At 30.4% G+C, this 16085-nt stretch overlaps 1 protein-coding gene across 3 annotated transcripts in view; it reads right to left on the bottom strand.

The window, feature by feature from the left end:
- Positions 1-16085, bottom strand: part of LOC121125513 (organic cation transporter-like protein) — a 68667-nt gene that overhangs the window by 36640 nt on the left and 15942 nt on the right. For all 3 annotated transcript variants that reach the window (XM_071891537.1, XM_040720711.2, XM_040720712.2), the window contains exons 7-8: positions 13774-13916; positions 12476-12687 (exon numbers count right to left, since the gene is read on the bottom strand). In XM_071891537.1, the coding sequence (XP_071747638.1) occupies positions 12476-12687; positions 13774-13916 (355 nt within the window). The remainder of the gene's footprint in view (positions 1-12475; positions 12688-13773; positions 13917-16085) is intronic.

Here is a 16085-nt window from a genome sequence, read left to right as displayed (position 1 = left end):
GTTACAAATTTCCCAATAACCCCTATTATCGATGATTTCTAAAATTCAAATTTTTGATCCACTCTACTGTTTATTCGTTTGCAAATACCACCAACATTTTATTTTATATGTATATCTGCCAAAAAAAGAAGCATATATAGAAAAACTGGTTTTTTACGATTCGTAAATGGACAAATATGTTGATATGATTGTTGTATAACCGTAAGCTCATGTATAAAAATGAGCCCATCTCCAATATAATTATTATGTATAGATTGAAAAAAAAATGAACATCTGATTCATTGAAACAAGTATTTGCCCACATATAATAAGTATCTCTCTAACAAATTTTCCTGGACTTATAAACTATATCATTAAACAAAGTAATTATCTAAATCTGTTTTTACATAATATTTATTTATAATTTATTATTGCTATTAGTTTAGTTATTATTAGTGATATTAGTGATGAAACATATCGCGGGTCCCAGTCGGTTTACAAACCCATAAACAGATAAAAGCGTGTAACCCGCGAACCATTTTTTAAAATATGTTAAATAACTTATTCTTACAATATGGATCGGGCCGTGAACCGTGAATTGGTACTATTTAACCCAAAAACATGAAAATCAAAGGATAACAAGCATTTAAGGTCAAGACAAAGAGGAACAAGCTCATTAACCCTCTGCACAGTGGTAGCCGGCAACTTTTTTCTGCCTGCTGGTAAATACAAAATTGACCCTTTAAAAAACAAAAAAATAAATAAATTACTCAATTGACAAAAATTTTATGACGCTATAGCCTAACTTGCTTATAACAATAAGGATCAGCTTGCCCTTTCTGTTATTTTATATAATTTTCTGTACTTTTTCGACTAATACAAACAAACATACAGAAAATGCCGTTTAGATCAATTGACTTACAGGGGTCCTCGCAAGATTTTTTGTTCGGGATATGGAAGGGGCTCTAGCTTAAAAATTTGATTACTTTTTTAATAAAGATTTTTTGTGTTACGTTATCGGCGGTTTAATATTTGTATTACAAAATGGAGCTGAATGTTTTAAATCTATAACGTCATGTATCATATTTGACACAAAGTTCTTTTAATTTTGGATTTATCCAGTTTGACAATTTTTTGCTCAAAAACTTCATAAATACATTTGCAAATATATTATTGATGGGTCATTGAAGGGCAAATAAAACGCAAATTTCTTACTTAGGATTTTCTAGTGTTGCAAACTATAATGTTTTATCAAAAAGAAATGCTATAACCACTTGTTTGTAAAAAAAAAAGATGTTTTTCAATTTTATTATATAAAATCAAAAAAGTAACTTTGAGTAAAAAAAAACAACTCAAAAATCTCTATTTCAAGATAACAAAAAATTGACTTTGCCCTATTTTCAAAAACCAACAAAATATTTTCCTTCTTAGAAAGGAACAAAGATTTACATACATGTAAATACGGTGTGTTTTTTAGCTGGCCCGTTAATTTGTAATTGGTAGTATAAAGAACGAATTTTATTTTCCTTAACAGTTGTAATTATTATTTCATTCCTGTGTAGTGAACATCCTTTTCTAAATATATATTCAAAACCTGATTCAACGTCCGTCTGTGCTCATAAAAGATGTAGCGTAATCCTGATGATTTTTTCATGAGTTATAAATTGTAAGTCCTTGTTGGACTTAGAGTAAAATATTCTTTTTTCCTTCCTCTCTTGTCATAGCTGATTGTAGCTGATCTAAATAAACGTCATGAGCATTATTCTTCAAATTGATAGGGTAACCATGTTGATTTTCGGGGTTTTTTAACATGCCTATTCCACACACCATTTAACACCTTTGATTATAATATTTTAAAATATTAAATAAATAACCACTCATGAACCTACCAGAAAAATACCTGCTAGAGTTTCTTTTATCCTGAGAAAATGTCTTTTAGTGGGATACAGGAAATCTAATTTTTAAATTACGGAATTCTGGGAAATAGCAGTATCCCGTTAGTTAATAATAAATACGGTGAGGTTTATGTATAAATTAATATATATTTTAAGAAAACGTCATAAATTTTAAGCTCGTTTTACCCATATATTCTCAATTCTAATATCTTGCTATCGGGTTATTGTATTTTTGGAACCAATAGATCCTGATTTTTTAAAATTATGTAATACCATCCGACTCGCAACGAAATAACTTAAATTGTAAAAGATAAACGAAACAAATTTTAGTGAGGGTTGCATACGCAATCCAACCGTGAGGCTAAAGGTCCACAACTTGTGCATAACTAGACTCATATAACACTTTTAATAAAAATATGCGATCTGAAATGGCAGATTTCATACTGTGTCAAAAACATGTAGTACTAATAATTATGTATAATATAAATATTTCCAGGTAATTTCACAAATGTTTAAAACCACGAGAAATCTCAGGATCCAGAGAGAAGCCTTAGCACATACATACTGAACAACACAACCTCAAAAATATCGTAATCTGTGTGTGTGTGTTTTTTTTTTTTTTGTTATAAAAATGGATTTTTGTTCTCTTAAAAACTATTTGAAGTAACTAAATTTTTTATTCAGAAATTTATTAACCAAAATGTTTTCATTTTGGTTCTGCCCTAAGGTGCATCAATGGTCTTGGATTATTTTGCATTTTCTCTCAAATGGTACACTCGGTGATTCAAACATATATGGAAAAAATCAACGTAATTGAAGGTGGTCCCACTTGGCCAACGAGCACTTATGTATATGTACTCGGTGCAATAACATAAAAATCCATCATTTTCTTATTTTTTCCTAGAACCTTACCATGTTTGGAATCAAATTAAAGCTTTGATGCGAATAACGCTTATTATGCAACAATACCGAACATTAATAGTTTTAAGGAAACAATAAGAAACTTTTTTATGTTATACCAGAAGTACATACACGAGGTGGTCTCAAATGTTTTCTACCGAATAAAGATACAGGAGAGTTTTTCTGAATTTTTATTTTCAATAGAGTATCTTTGTAACATACATCTTCCAGTGATGATCCCATGTATGTAAGCCGTCCTAATAGTACATCGCGTTTTTTCTGCAAAATAACTGTTCAAGCCTCTTCATTTGACGAAAATATTTGCGGTCCACTGTTTGGACTGTACCGGGTCGAGTGAAATTAATGTACCACTACTACAGATTAATTTTTCAGGGTATAGTTATTGTAATTCGTAAATTTTCGATGTTTCAGCTGACTTTTTAAGCTTTCGAATGAGCTATTGCAATCGTCTCTATCATTTCTGTAAACAAAAATGGAGGCAAAAAGAAATCAGTTTGCTACTTTGATTTGCTCCTTTCAGAGCATACCTGAAATTATCAAGATTGTTGGGATCGAGAGGCACACCATCTACAGGGTCAAAAGCTCATGAAAGAGGGGAAAAGCTTCAAAATCGAGCCCAGTAGTTGAAGGTCTGTCAAACTGACCCCAGAAGTGGCCAAGAAGGCGTTTGAGGTCAAGCCAATAATGTCCATGGCCAAATTTGCCAAAAAAAAGTCAGTGGATCCCTCCACCGTGTCTAGTTAAGGCCGCCGGGGAAAATTCTAAGAGGTCCGTCGAATGACTATTAATGACTCGACAGCAATAAAATGTCTGTTTGAAGCGGGTCAAACGCCTTCTAAACGAGCTGAATCGTTATGGCAACCTTGTGATCTTCTTCTCGAATAAAAAAACATTGATTGTCGACCCCGTCTTCAACAAGTAGAACAATCGTGTTGTTTGCTTGGAATACACTTCTGAAGACCTCTGCCACATGTCCGAGACGGGTTCCCTATCCTGCTGGAAGACGTAACGCCTTGGCCGACTACATAGAGATATTGAAGACCAAGGTACTCCCGTAGGTCCTCAAGATCACCAAGAAGTCGGCAAGGCGTACTACGTCTTCCAACAAGATGGAGCACCCGTCCACACATCCAATGTTGTGCAAGCCTTGATGGAAGAGAACATGGAGTTTTGGCCCAAGAACTCCTGGCCTTCCCAGAGCCCCGATCTGAATCTTTTGATTACTCTATATGGTGACAAGTCGAGTCCAAGGCCTACAGATCACGCCAGAGCAATTTCACCGACCTGAAGTCCTCCGTGGAGAAGGAGTCAAAACTCATGAGAAGGGATTACATTGTCAGAGCACACACCTTCCGTGGCTGCTTGAAGGTCGTCATTGAGAGCAATGGAGGTTAAAATCATAAATAATATCCTATCATTGTGTGTTTAATTAATATATTTAAGTAATCTATCACGTCTGACTTAATTGAGACTCAGGAGGAGCAAAAGTTTGCTCACGTATATTAGTGGTACATCCATTTTGCATGACCCGGTATTTTTGTTTCGGGCGAATAATTGTGTATCCAGGTTTCATTTATAGTAATTAATCAGCTCTAAATCTCAAATTTATTGCACCTAAACTGCACCAACAGAGCGATACTCGATTTTGTCCATTTTCACAAAAACATTCTCATCAACTTAAAAGACTGTCACATAACAACTTCACGTTCAAAAACGCTGAAGTTTTGGTGAGTAACTGTCAACAGATGCTATATAGATGTGACTAGCTTTTATTTACGATTGACTCCATATTTACGTTGTGATCTGAAACTTTTCAGTCCACCCTTGTATATAAGGACTCAGTGGCTACTGAGAACCTTCTCTGATTTCCTTGATTTTTTGCTGTAGTGTTTCTATTAATACACAATAATGTACATTATTCAAAACATGTAACTATATTGTACGAATCTAAATAAGCGTAAAATATAGGAATAGATTTTTTTTTTGTAAAAAATTTGCTCTTCTTTAAACATTTTAGTAAATCTATATAGAAGAACTCTTTGTGCATGAAGGATTCATGCCTAAAAAACTTGATTCATCATGTTATTACAATTATCAAATTATATGTTGGGTGCAGCATTGGTTATATGAATGGTAACATTTAATTGCTGATAAGTATTTATGTTCTCTCAACGTTTGTTTGAAATATTTTATATTTGGTAGGGGTTGACCAATATAGACCATGGAATTCTAGATATATAAAAGTCTATCAACATCTTTTTTTTTTTCCTTTTTTCCCTGAGTCATAGATATTCTTTTATGAACATTATACACATACAATACTTACTGAAGAGTGCGTAATTTGTCATTTGCATGGGCAATTCTTTGGAAATAAATACATTCAATGATATCTGTGGTAAGTAATGAGTTTTTGAATAAAAATTTAAAAAAAATTGTTATATAGTTTAAATGTTAAGATTAAAATTTCTAATAAAAAATGTGCAGAAAATCAATCTTTGGCTAAAATTGTATATTGACATTTTAGAATGTTAAGCATAAAATATTCAGCCCTTATTTATTATTGTACACAAAAAACATAGATTAACTAATATAAAGAAAAGAAAAAAATATGTATAAAGTTTCATGGATAGACTGATTTAATCAGTCGTTCAAAGGCAGATGCTCAGTAATTACCCAAATTTTACAAAATGTTATAGGCATTACTTTATAAAAATACTAGACTGCTGAAAACGTAACTCCATAGGCGGAGTTTCAAATTTATACTAGGGAGGGCCAAGAGTTTGAAAATTGTTGTTGAGGGATCCAAATTATATTTATTTCTATTCTCAGTATATACATAAAATATACATGTTTATTTGATAAATCTTGGTGATCAGGGTGGAAAGCTAATCCCTGTGCACTCTATAAATTCTACAAGGGTGAAAATTGTCTTGTAATAAAAAAGTCTTCAAAGTTCTGTTTCGTTAAGGTCCTGCATATGAGTCAGGTTTTAATTTTGAATTAATTTTAAGAGTCATTTGGAATTTCCATTAAAATTCGTTATTTGTTACATCAAAGTATGTTCATTGTTGCAAGAACCAGTCCTCTTATAAAGTATGAATTAATAATACCGAATCCAACATTTAAAAGCTATAACATGTAGTAGTTAGTTATATTTCTTCAATGTACTCATTGATAATATCATTAAAATATGTTGTATTCAGTATGAAAAAGTGTAGGCGTACCAATGCCACCACCCATTTACTCCTGCAGTTTGAGTCCTTAGGTAAACCGTTAGATCTATTTTACATTAAAGTACATAAAAATGTTAGTACAATGATCTACATATTTTATTAAAATGTACTGTATCCTTGATATATTATAAGGGCATAAGACAAAGACTATTCAATGGGGCATGAGAATTGCTCACTTATATATTAGTTTGTTTTCAAAATGATTGATACTAGCTCCGTCTTGCGGCAAGTACTTCAACTCCCTGAATGACAATAATATTTAATATATTTACTGTTTGGAAATTCAATTTCAAAATTGTATTTAGAGAGCAAGAAAAATTGATGTTGCTCTACCAAACTAGATACTGTCACACCAACTTCGGGATAATATATTTCTTTAAGCTTGCTCAAGACCCATTACAAATGGAGCTGGTACAAATTTATTTCACAAATTAACGGATTAAATTAGTTCAAAATATTGTTAGCAATAATAGTTCGTTAGTAAAAATCAAAAAAAAAAAAAAAAAAAGAGCAACTGGTGTAATATTAAGGGTTTTTGACCTTAACCCTAAGCTGGGCCATTCTAAAGATGTTCAAATTGAATCATTCGGGTCTAATTTTTTTTTAAATATATGGTGCGTCAATATAAAAACAATATTAAACAAAAATCAAGAAAAAGAGACCATCTCATCATATTTTTTTTTTACTTCAAATACCTATACATACAATCCAATATTTCATAGACAAATTTGAGTGGCTTTACATTTAAATTTATGGGATGATTACAGTACCCAAGAATATTGGCTGTAGTTTAAAAACTTTATTTGGTTTAAGAGACTTATCCCAATATGGCTTTTTTAAATAAAATCTGTCAACTTATCATTCATTTATTGTGATGATCCATTTTTGTTCTTTTAAGTGGAATTAGCGGCTCCTCCAATGAGTTAATAAGAATCATGTGTTGATAGAAATGGACCAATATTCGTCGAATAATACAAATACTCATTTAGAGAAAAAAAATGCTTGCTTTTTGTCTTGACGGATCACATATTTTGTGTACAAGTTGTGTTTTTCTACAAATTGCAACTCAAAAATGGATGAAACATTTTAAATTAAGAATTTGCAGACTACGCGAGGTGGGGATAATGTAAAAATTGAATATTCCTTAGAAGCTTGATATATTAATGATTAATTTTTGACTTTTTTAAATATTATGTATTATGTAGCACATTATAAAGTTTGAATGTCCAAAGTCATATTACACGTGAATATATGAGTAATTTTAATTGATCTAGATAAAATGATAGCATCAACTAATACTTGCTACTTAAAATGACAAATGTTGTATTTAAATTAAATCTATTTAGAAGCATAAATAATCGCTCTTAAAATATTTAAAAAAAAGTTACAATTTGTACAGAAATTGCGACTTCTACAGAAATTTCAACTTCTACTCAATCACTTAAAACCTTTTTAATTAATTTTATAACTAGGATTATGTATGTAAATGATGAAACAACTCGTTTTTAGTGATATTTTCAAGTTAATTTTATATTTCCAAGAGGTTGTGTAGGAAGATCTATATTTTCTCCCACGAATGTCTAGAAAAATTCAGACTCTTTTATAGAGAAAAAAATAAAGTAAAATGTTTAAATAATCTGTACATCATAAATTTAAAGTAGTTGTGTGTCGACTTGAGACGAACAGAATAGAACCAAACCGAGTCACGTCAATAAATAAAAAATAAATAAAGATGCAAAATTAAGTAGCTACTAATATTCATGTATTATCTAAGCGATTTTTTTTTTTTTTTTGCTTTAAGAACATTAATGACTCATTGAGTAACTGTAAGATTGTTCAACTTGTTTTTGAACTGTGGTATACACATATTGTCAAGTCTCTCTCCTTAGATATTAGAAGAATCACATTATTATAAATTTTGATTATTAGAGTACAGTGTAAAAAATTCACTAAATCGACTCAATAAAAGTATGTATTCGACTCAGGTTTATCCATATTTAAAAATCGACTCAATATTCGAGTTTAGTCCATACAATACTACAGTGTACGAGGTAAAATTGTGGGCTTGACTTTAAATCAATCCGGATTACTTTAGCCAATATTCACATCTCTATTGATGCTCCCAATAACGCTTTTCGATATATCAAAAGCTGTTCAATTGATCCAAGAGTATCTTATTGTCAATTTATTCCGAGTTTTAAAGTATGAAAAAAAAACTTGTCAATGAATTTATGAAAAAGTAGTAAAAATGAATTAAAACTAAATCATTCAGATTATATAAAAGCGACATTTGTTATGTTAAACTCCTCGGTTTCGCAATTTATTTTTAAATACGTGTTAGCCCACACGAATAAAAATCATCAATATATATTTACTACATTCAAAATTTAAGAAAAGAGAAACTTTTGAAACTATAAAGGAGAAAAATCATAATTTGTTTTGAGTATGGGTTTAAAAACTTGTTCTTCTCCCTCACATAAATCAAAATTATTTGTATTAATGAAGTATGAAAAAATAAGTTAAAAGGATGAGACAAAAAATGTTTTTTCTGCTACAAATACATATATTAGGGTGAGGTTCGTGTACCAGAAATTCTTCAATTTCAACATATGACGCTGAACCTTTTTTCCTACACTCTCAAGACCTAATAATCAATTTGTGCAATTTCATTGAAATATATTATGCACAAAACCAATATGTAAAGTGACATAAAACTACATGTACAATTACCATTTTTGAGTTGAATGTAATTTATTAACTGTGTGTAATCTGTACATACTAATATGATATATATAAGATAAGATAGTGACAGATATTAAATTTTTATCATCAATAAGTATCTATTAAAAAAATTATTAGACACATTCAAAGGTCCAAAAATATTATTAACTTTTTTTTTGCAGCTGGCGTAACTTTATGCATAACCAATATAAATATTTTGACATAATTCAATGCAAAAAACTTATTGCACAACATAACCTATCGAAAATTATCCCCGAAATTATCGAGCAGGTCATATGAGATCAGCTCATAAGTTTATCTTAAAAACCTGCAGTTCCAGAAGAGGTGGTCAGTAGTCTTCATTACAAAACAGGCCGATACTCCACTCGTCATTGAAGAATTGGGCTCCAGCCTCGAATGTTCCCGATAGAAAGTGATAATTGAACTGTCTTTTAGAAGAAGTCAAATATTTACTCCTTTTTACCTTTACGTTGTTATATGCTCCTTTGTTGGCGTTTTTTATTCTTAAATAATCACTAAAAGGAACCATAGTGGTTTTTTTAACACTTCTAATTTCTGACGTAGAAACCGTCGAGTCTTTCATCCTGAACGGTACCCAAGGACTTTTGACACCCTTAAAATGACTATTTAAGGTATTGTTCAGCCTTTTTTTCAATTAGTGAGGTTGACCAACGAACATCGGCGGAAGCGATTTCCACTTCCGGAAAAGTAAAGCGTCCTTCTATGAGTAGTTCCCAACCGAGAGACAATTCAAATTACTTAGTAACATCCATACACCCTATGCATAGATACTACATTCGTTTGCAGTATAATACAAGATTCTCTAGAACATTATTAAAAATAGCATAGGGGTTACCCATAAAAAAGACTTGTTTCTCCTTTCAGGAATTTATTGAGGATATAACACAAGGGTTTCTTGCTATTCCATATTTTTCTCACCCAATAAAAGTTCAGAAAAGTGTTATTTTATAGTGTTTTGTCACTTTTTTCCAAAATAAGGTAAATATTAATATTTTCAATGAAATTACACCAATACATTCATTAGGACTATAGATGGGAAGTACAAACAAAATCTAAGACTTGTTTGGACAAAGTTGGCATGAGCCTCACCCTAATATACATATCTACTAATATATGTAATATATATACAAAAAAATGCCTACTCATAAAGCAGTCTTAAGTTCAAAACGCCTACATATTATAAGAAACATAGAATAAAGTCAGCGTGCATCAACGTATTAATGATTTTGATTATTAGGCATGGAGTGAGGTGAGTTATACGTCAAATATTTCATTTTTAATAGTTTATTTATTATACTTTTTAAAAGTTGAAAATGATACAAAATAAATATCATGGACCTTTAAAGATTAATTATGTATAGAGTTGTAGAAAATATGACCCACAAGCCATGCTAAAAAAAACGAGACCAAAAATTATTAGTTATTCCTAACAATTTGAATAATATTTGGCAGACGAGCAGCTTAGACATTATGACGTTTGAGCTGCAAGTAAAGAAGGAAATAAACCCAAATCACACTCTGTGGCTACTATCATGAATGACTCCAATGTCGATCTTCAAGTTTACTCTGAGTCAAAATGGACTTAGAGTTTTAACTCCCAAACAAATTCCCAGTGTTACTCCACGTCTTTCATAAAAACTGTATACTTAGATAAGGGAACACTGAAATGGCATTTGAACGTGCCTCTTTTTCTGTATTAGATGGGAGTAAAAAATAATTTTATCCTATTCGTAAAGTAAATGCAGTAAATTGAAACTTTAATATAGTCATTTTTCATAATATTTACTTAAAAAATTAATAGAAAGCTTAATTGTGATATAATAACATTTTTATATTAAATCGATTCTAGTGAGAGTTGAAATATGAAACAAAATAATTTTTAGAGCAGATTTATATTCACCAAAATCATAACATTATATGCATTTGATTTTTAAGATACACTTAAATCAATTGTACCATATGTGTCATAATCACCGATAAGCTCAGCCCCTACTTATTAAGAAACATAAATTAGTTTAAGATATTTCACGAATGTATATGTTAGACCAGGGGTCACCAAACTACAGCCAAGGGCCAGATCCGACCCTCGACGTCAATTCATCTGGGCCGCTGGTTTAATTTGCTTATAAAACGTATGGAACGCGAAACTTTGTGATAAAATTTAAGTTTGAATATGTTGTTGTGAAAACTAGAAGATATTGTTGTAGTTTAATTTGGGCGTATTATCTTTTAAATAACTAAGAGTATCTTTGTCTTGTTCTATGCATTTCAAGAAATATATATTCAGTACACATGTAGCACCAGTAGGAGCAACATTCATTTTCTCCATCTCCGTTTGGGTATCCCACAATTATGTACCTTTCCCCTTCTTTCATTTTCAGATCCCGTCTCCTTCACTCTTCATTATGGCTATTGAAAAAGAGAAGTGGACACCCAGTGTCGAGTTTTCAAATAATAGCGGGGACTAAAGAATTTCTTTATAGAAACAAAGGACTACAAAGCTAGTTGCGTAATATGTAGCAAAAGTTTTGCAGTTGGGAAAGAGTACAATCTTCGTCGTCGTGATGAGGCAAAACATCCACCAAAAGTTTTCTGGAACGTTACACTCAGATAATTATGAGTCCATGAAATATGGTAACGAAACTCAAAGAAACTTCTTCATGAGAAAGTTTGCTGTCACTGTTACAAGCTACAAAACAGAATGATTATGCTGTCCGCACTCGTCATTCTTTCATTTATCAGGCCCGCAGTAAAAATAAGCTTGGTGACCCCCCTGTTAGACGAAAGATAATCTAAGGGTAGAGACGACAGGTATATCAATGGAAAATAAATCACCTGCAATACTGAGAGATATAAAGTTGTTTACTTGCCCGATGGATATCTTTTGACTCGCTTTTTTGATAAGGAAAGGGATTTTTGTAGATAAATATTACAATTTTATTCTCCTCTCATTCTACAAATATGTCCCATACCCAGTGACTTTTTGATCGAGGGTGTGTGAATGAGTGAACATATTTGAGATGATTTTTATTTATTCATGAAACATGTCGTTTCATTTCTTGGAGTCTCTTTAAGTTAAAGTAACCTATATTTGTCATTTTATCTTAAAATATAAAATAAATTACTTCAATTTTATAGTATTTAATATTTATAATCCGGGAATTTTCCAGGATCCTGAAATATAAAACTTGTTTCTTGCAATCTTTATTAATCATTTATTGGAAAATGAGAGGTCATGATAGGAACTTAGAGCATCTCACAATTTTTAACCAATCAAAAAACCCCCAAAAATGTGCCTTCGTTCAATGAAATTATCCATTTTTTCCCCTTGACTCCTATATATATACATATGTGGGCCGTCATCATAAAATAAATAAAGAATATTTTTTCTTAAAATTGAGTGTGGATTACATTTGTACACTTCAGTAGTCAAAATTGATTGTCACAATAAAAGAATGAAAAATTGATAGATTTATTTGAAAGGCCTTATCCGGGGCAAATCAATTGACACAAATTTATCTATGAATTATTGGGCTGTTTGTATAAACATAGAAAGTAAAATAACTCATAAATTTGGGAGTGTCTCCTTTTTTGGATTTTTGTTCGAGACTGTTTTTATGTTGAATCATAAAAAAGAATCGATAATATACCAATAAAATTTGAAAAATCTATAATGTAACTTACTGTCTGGAGTAAATCCAAATGAAATACTACTGAATCCAGAGAGGAGTAATAAGGAAGAAATGATATAGCGTCGGCCTAATCTATTGATGATAAATGGGGCAATCCATGCTCCAATCTCGACTAAGGCACCATAAATGAAGTTAAAATAAATACTGCTTCCAAGATTGGCAGTATTTTGAACATGACCATAGTAGCACATGAAACAACTACAGCTGAAAAATAAATCAATATATGTTGCTGTTTTTTTTTGTTTCCTTTTTTGAAATTAAAATAATGTTTTACAAAACCAGTTGTATAAAATATGACCTAGAACGCGAGGGAGATTTTTGAACATTAACATTTTTTTTAAACCTGCCTATATCTTTCTAAATATTACTTTAATTGGTATTTTAACTACGTTGTTGCATACTGTATCAATAAATATGATGCCTAAAAAAATAATTTTAAAATCGACCAACCTCGGCGCTGACATATTGGAAAACATTAATCACTAATTTTAGAGAAATGATTTTCAATGTTCTTATATTAAATTGATATTAAATTTGCATGGTTTAATAAAAGTTGAAGGAAGTAACTAACATAAATAATTTTTTTGAGTGGAATATGGAACTCTAGAAAATATTAAAAATATATTTTTTTCAAAATTTCGTGCAATCCTTAATCCTCAAATTTGCCCCCATAAATATGCCACTTGAAACATAAAAAAATTGCTTTTCCTTAGTTTTACACTAACTATACCACCAAATTCAAGCTCCTCACCCCGAAAAACAAATAATTTGATGACAAAATCATACTCTTATCATAAGTATAAGCTCTAAAATCAATGATTAAGGTATTCCAATATGTCAGTGCCACCACGTGGCTAAGATTTTAAAAAGGGCGATATCTTGCTAATAGATTGACCGATTTTAAAATTGTTTTTTTTTTGAATTGTAAGTTTAATTGCAATAATGGCATTTTAAATATTTTTTCACATAATTCAATTGTGGGTATATTACATTGGTTGAAATATAATGGAAATACCCATTCTCTAGGACTGACTTTAAACTGAACCTACGTATATTGAATTAAATAGAATAATTTATCCCGAGCGCGTTGTCTTCTATAATTTTTATTTACTTCCTTCCTCTCAAAGCTGCTTGGAGCTAATCTAATAAAACGTCATGACAGCTAAACTACTCTTCTAACAAAAGTATTTAAATAGTCAAGGTTACCATCCCATTTTCTAGTTACTTTTTTCCACAAACCAGTGGGTTATATTTTTTACAACTCTAATTATGGATCATAAAAATTCTTACCAAACAAATGTGATAACGGAACAATTGAAGAAAAGACGTTTAAACATTGTTAAATCCAGAAGGGATCTTCTCTTCACTGATTCTTTTGTTCTTTCATTTTCTTTGAAATATTCGGATATAATATTATTGGAGACTTCGTTATTCTTAAATAAATACAAAATAAATAAAATTATTATTTACAAATTAAACAACTTAAAATTAATATATAACAAAAAATCTTTTATGGATTACTCTAAATTTTATTATTTACATAAAATATAAAGTCAACGTACCACTGGGTCTCTTGATCCTTTATTAAATTTGATTGTTTGCCCTATTTCCCCTATTGGTCCCAGCCAACTAAAAGTTTGTGACTTTTTTTTGTACCTCTTGATATTAAGTGAAACACAGTTATTTATTTTCTAAGTCTTATATTCTATTCTACACAGGGCTGGCACATCGAGGTGGGGGGGGGGGGATTGTGAAGTTATTTGATCAAAATGACCCAAATTATTTATTAAAAAGGGCATAAGGCCTGAGCTTCTTTTTTTTATTTAAAGTCATCTCACATCTGAGTCGGGAAAAATGAGATGTCAGTTGTAATAATCTTAACACTGACTCTTATTCTACATGCCTATGTAATCGAATTTATTATGGATTTTTTTTTACTCATTTAAAAATATCCTTTTTAAAGCCATTTGGCAAAAAGAAATAACAAATAATATTAACAAAAATGTTGCTTCATCATGGAATGAGTTGTAAAATTTATATAATATAATTTTATATTGATTATTATCAAATATCAGTGCATTAGTAAAAGCAAGCTTTATTATGATATATTTCTAACTTAAATATTATAGTAGGATAGTAGTATAAAAATGGTAGTCGTTTAGGTAGCTATATTTAGACACCATAAAGACAAATAAATGCAAAAATGTTTGATGAATAATTTTATGGTTTGTCGGTAATAATGTACAAAAGTGAAAAACAAAAATATCAACCTTAACATTGATATTACAGCTCAAGTATGAGGAACTATATTATGAATTTGTTGCCAAAAATTTCAAAAGGCTTCAAACTATTTAAAAAAAAAAAAAAAAAATTAGATCTCCATTTTATTAGATTTATTCTTTCTTCTTAAAATATATTTTATTATTACTGAAAAGATTCCGAAAATTGTCGACCAGGATCCCACTCGAAGAATATTTCCTGGGAAATTATAAGCCCTACTAATTACAAACTATTTATGGATAAATTTTCTTTTTTGGTGAAAGGTTGAGAAATACAATAAAGATCATATCATGTCGTACAATATACATGAATAAATTTTGAATTTGAATTTACAAATAATGGTATTATCATTAAGAAAGTTGATTTATTTTGCCGTAAAGAAGGCGCCACTTTCGATCGTTTTGTATACAAACTTATATAAGTAAACAAAGCTACCTAATACTATTGTTGGATCGATTTTTTTATAGGTCCAATCTTTTTTAGCATTCAACGGTGTTAAAGACATATTAATCTGTCCTTCAATCCTATGGTCCTAGCATTATTTGTAAATTATTTACTCCTAGCTAGGATTGAAGAATATAAAACGAAGAAAATAATGAATAATAGAAGGAACGTATAATACTTGACACGTCTTTACCTTTAATTTATCAAGCAACCTTTCAACAAAAGAAACATAAAATATGTATAGAATGATCTGGTAATGGGGTAAATAAGTATATCAAACCAATTACTATCTATATTTTATGTAATCCTAGACTATCATTGTCATATTATTTCTCCACAATTTTTATAATGAATTACAAAATAATATATTATTTTTTATAGTACTAAAATCCTATATAGTACTTTATTCGATACTGGATTATAACATTATTTCTTAATATTATTTTATCAAAACTGTAGCTATTAGTGTTGAAACTCGGTCCAGCAAAGATTTTTTTTGGTTTGGTCTTCAGTGATTTTTTCTAGAGCGATTTGGATCGATTTTTCGGTCAAGACCATGAACCGATTTTTTCGCCCTCACTGTGTAGACCAATTTTTTTTATGTCCCACTTTATACACCAATTTTTTTCGCTCTCCTATATTATGAGAGAACATTTTTTTTTCTAGATCAACTGTAATTCATTTTTTTCAAGCAAATCTCAAAAGTACACGATAAGTTCTAGAACAAATACTGTACACATATAAGAGACGGCGGATCAAAATTAATCCGATCTATCTCTGTTTAAACTTCGTATAACGTCATTGTACTTGAAAAAACATATGATGTCATGTTATAAACAATTTATCTGTAAAATCGGTCTAGACCAATTTTTTTTTTT

The sequence above is a fragment of the Lepeophtheirus salmonis genome, chromosome 10 (genome assembly GCF_016086655.4).
Source record: "Lepeophtheirus salmonis chromosome 10, UVic_Lsal_1.4, whole genome shotgun sequence".
NCBI lineage: Eukaryota > Metazoa > Arthropoda > Copepoda > Siphonostomatoida > Caligidae > Lepeophtheirus > Lepeophtheirus salmonis.
The sequence above is the reverse complement of the archived record's forward strand: the minus strand, read 5'-3'. Positions and strand labels throughout refer to the sequence as shown.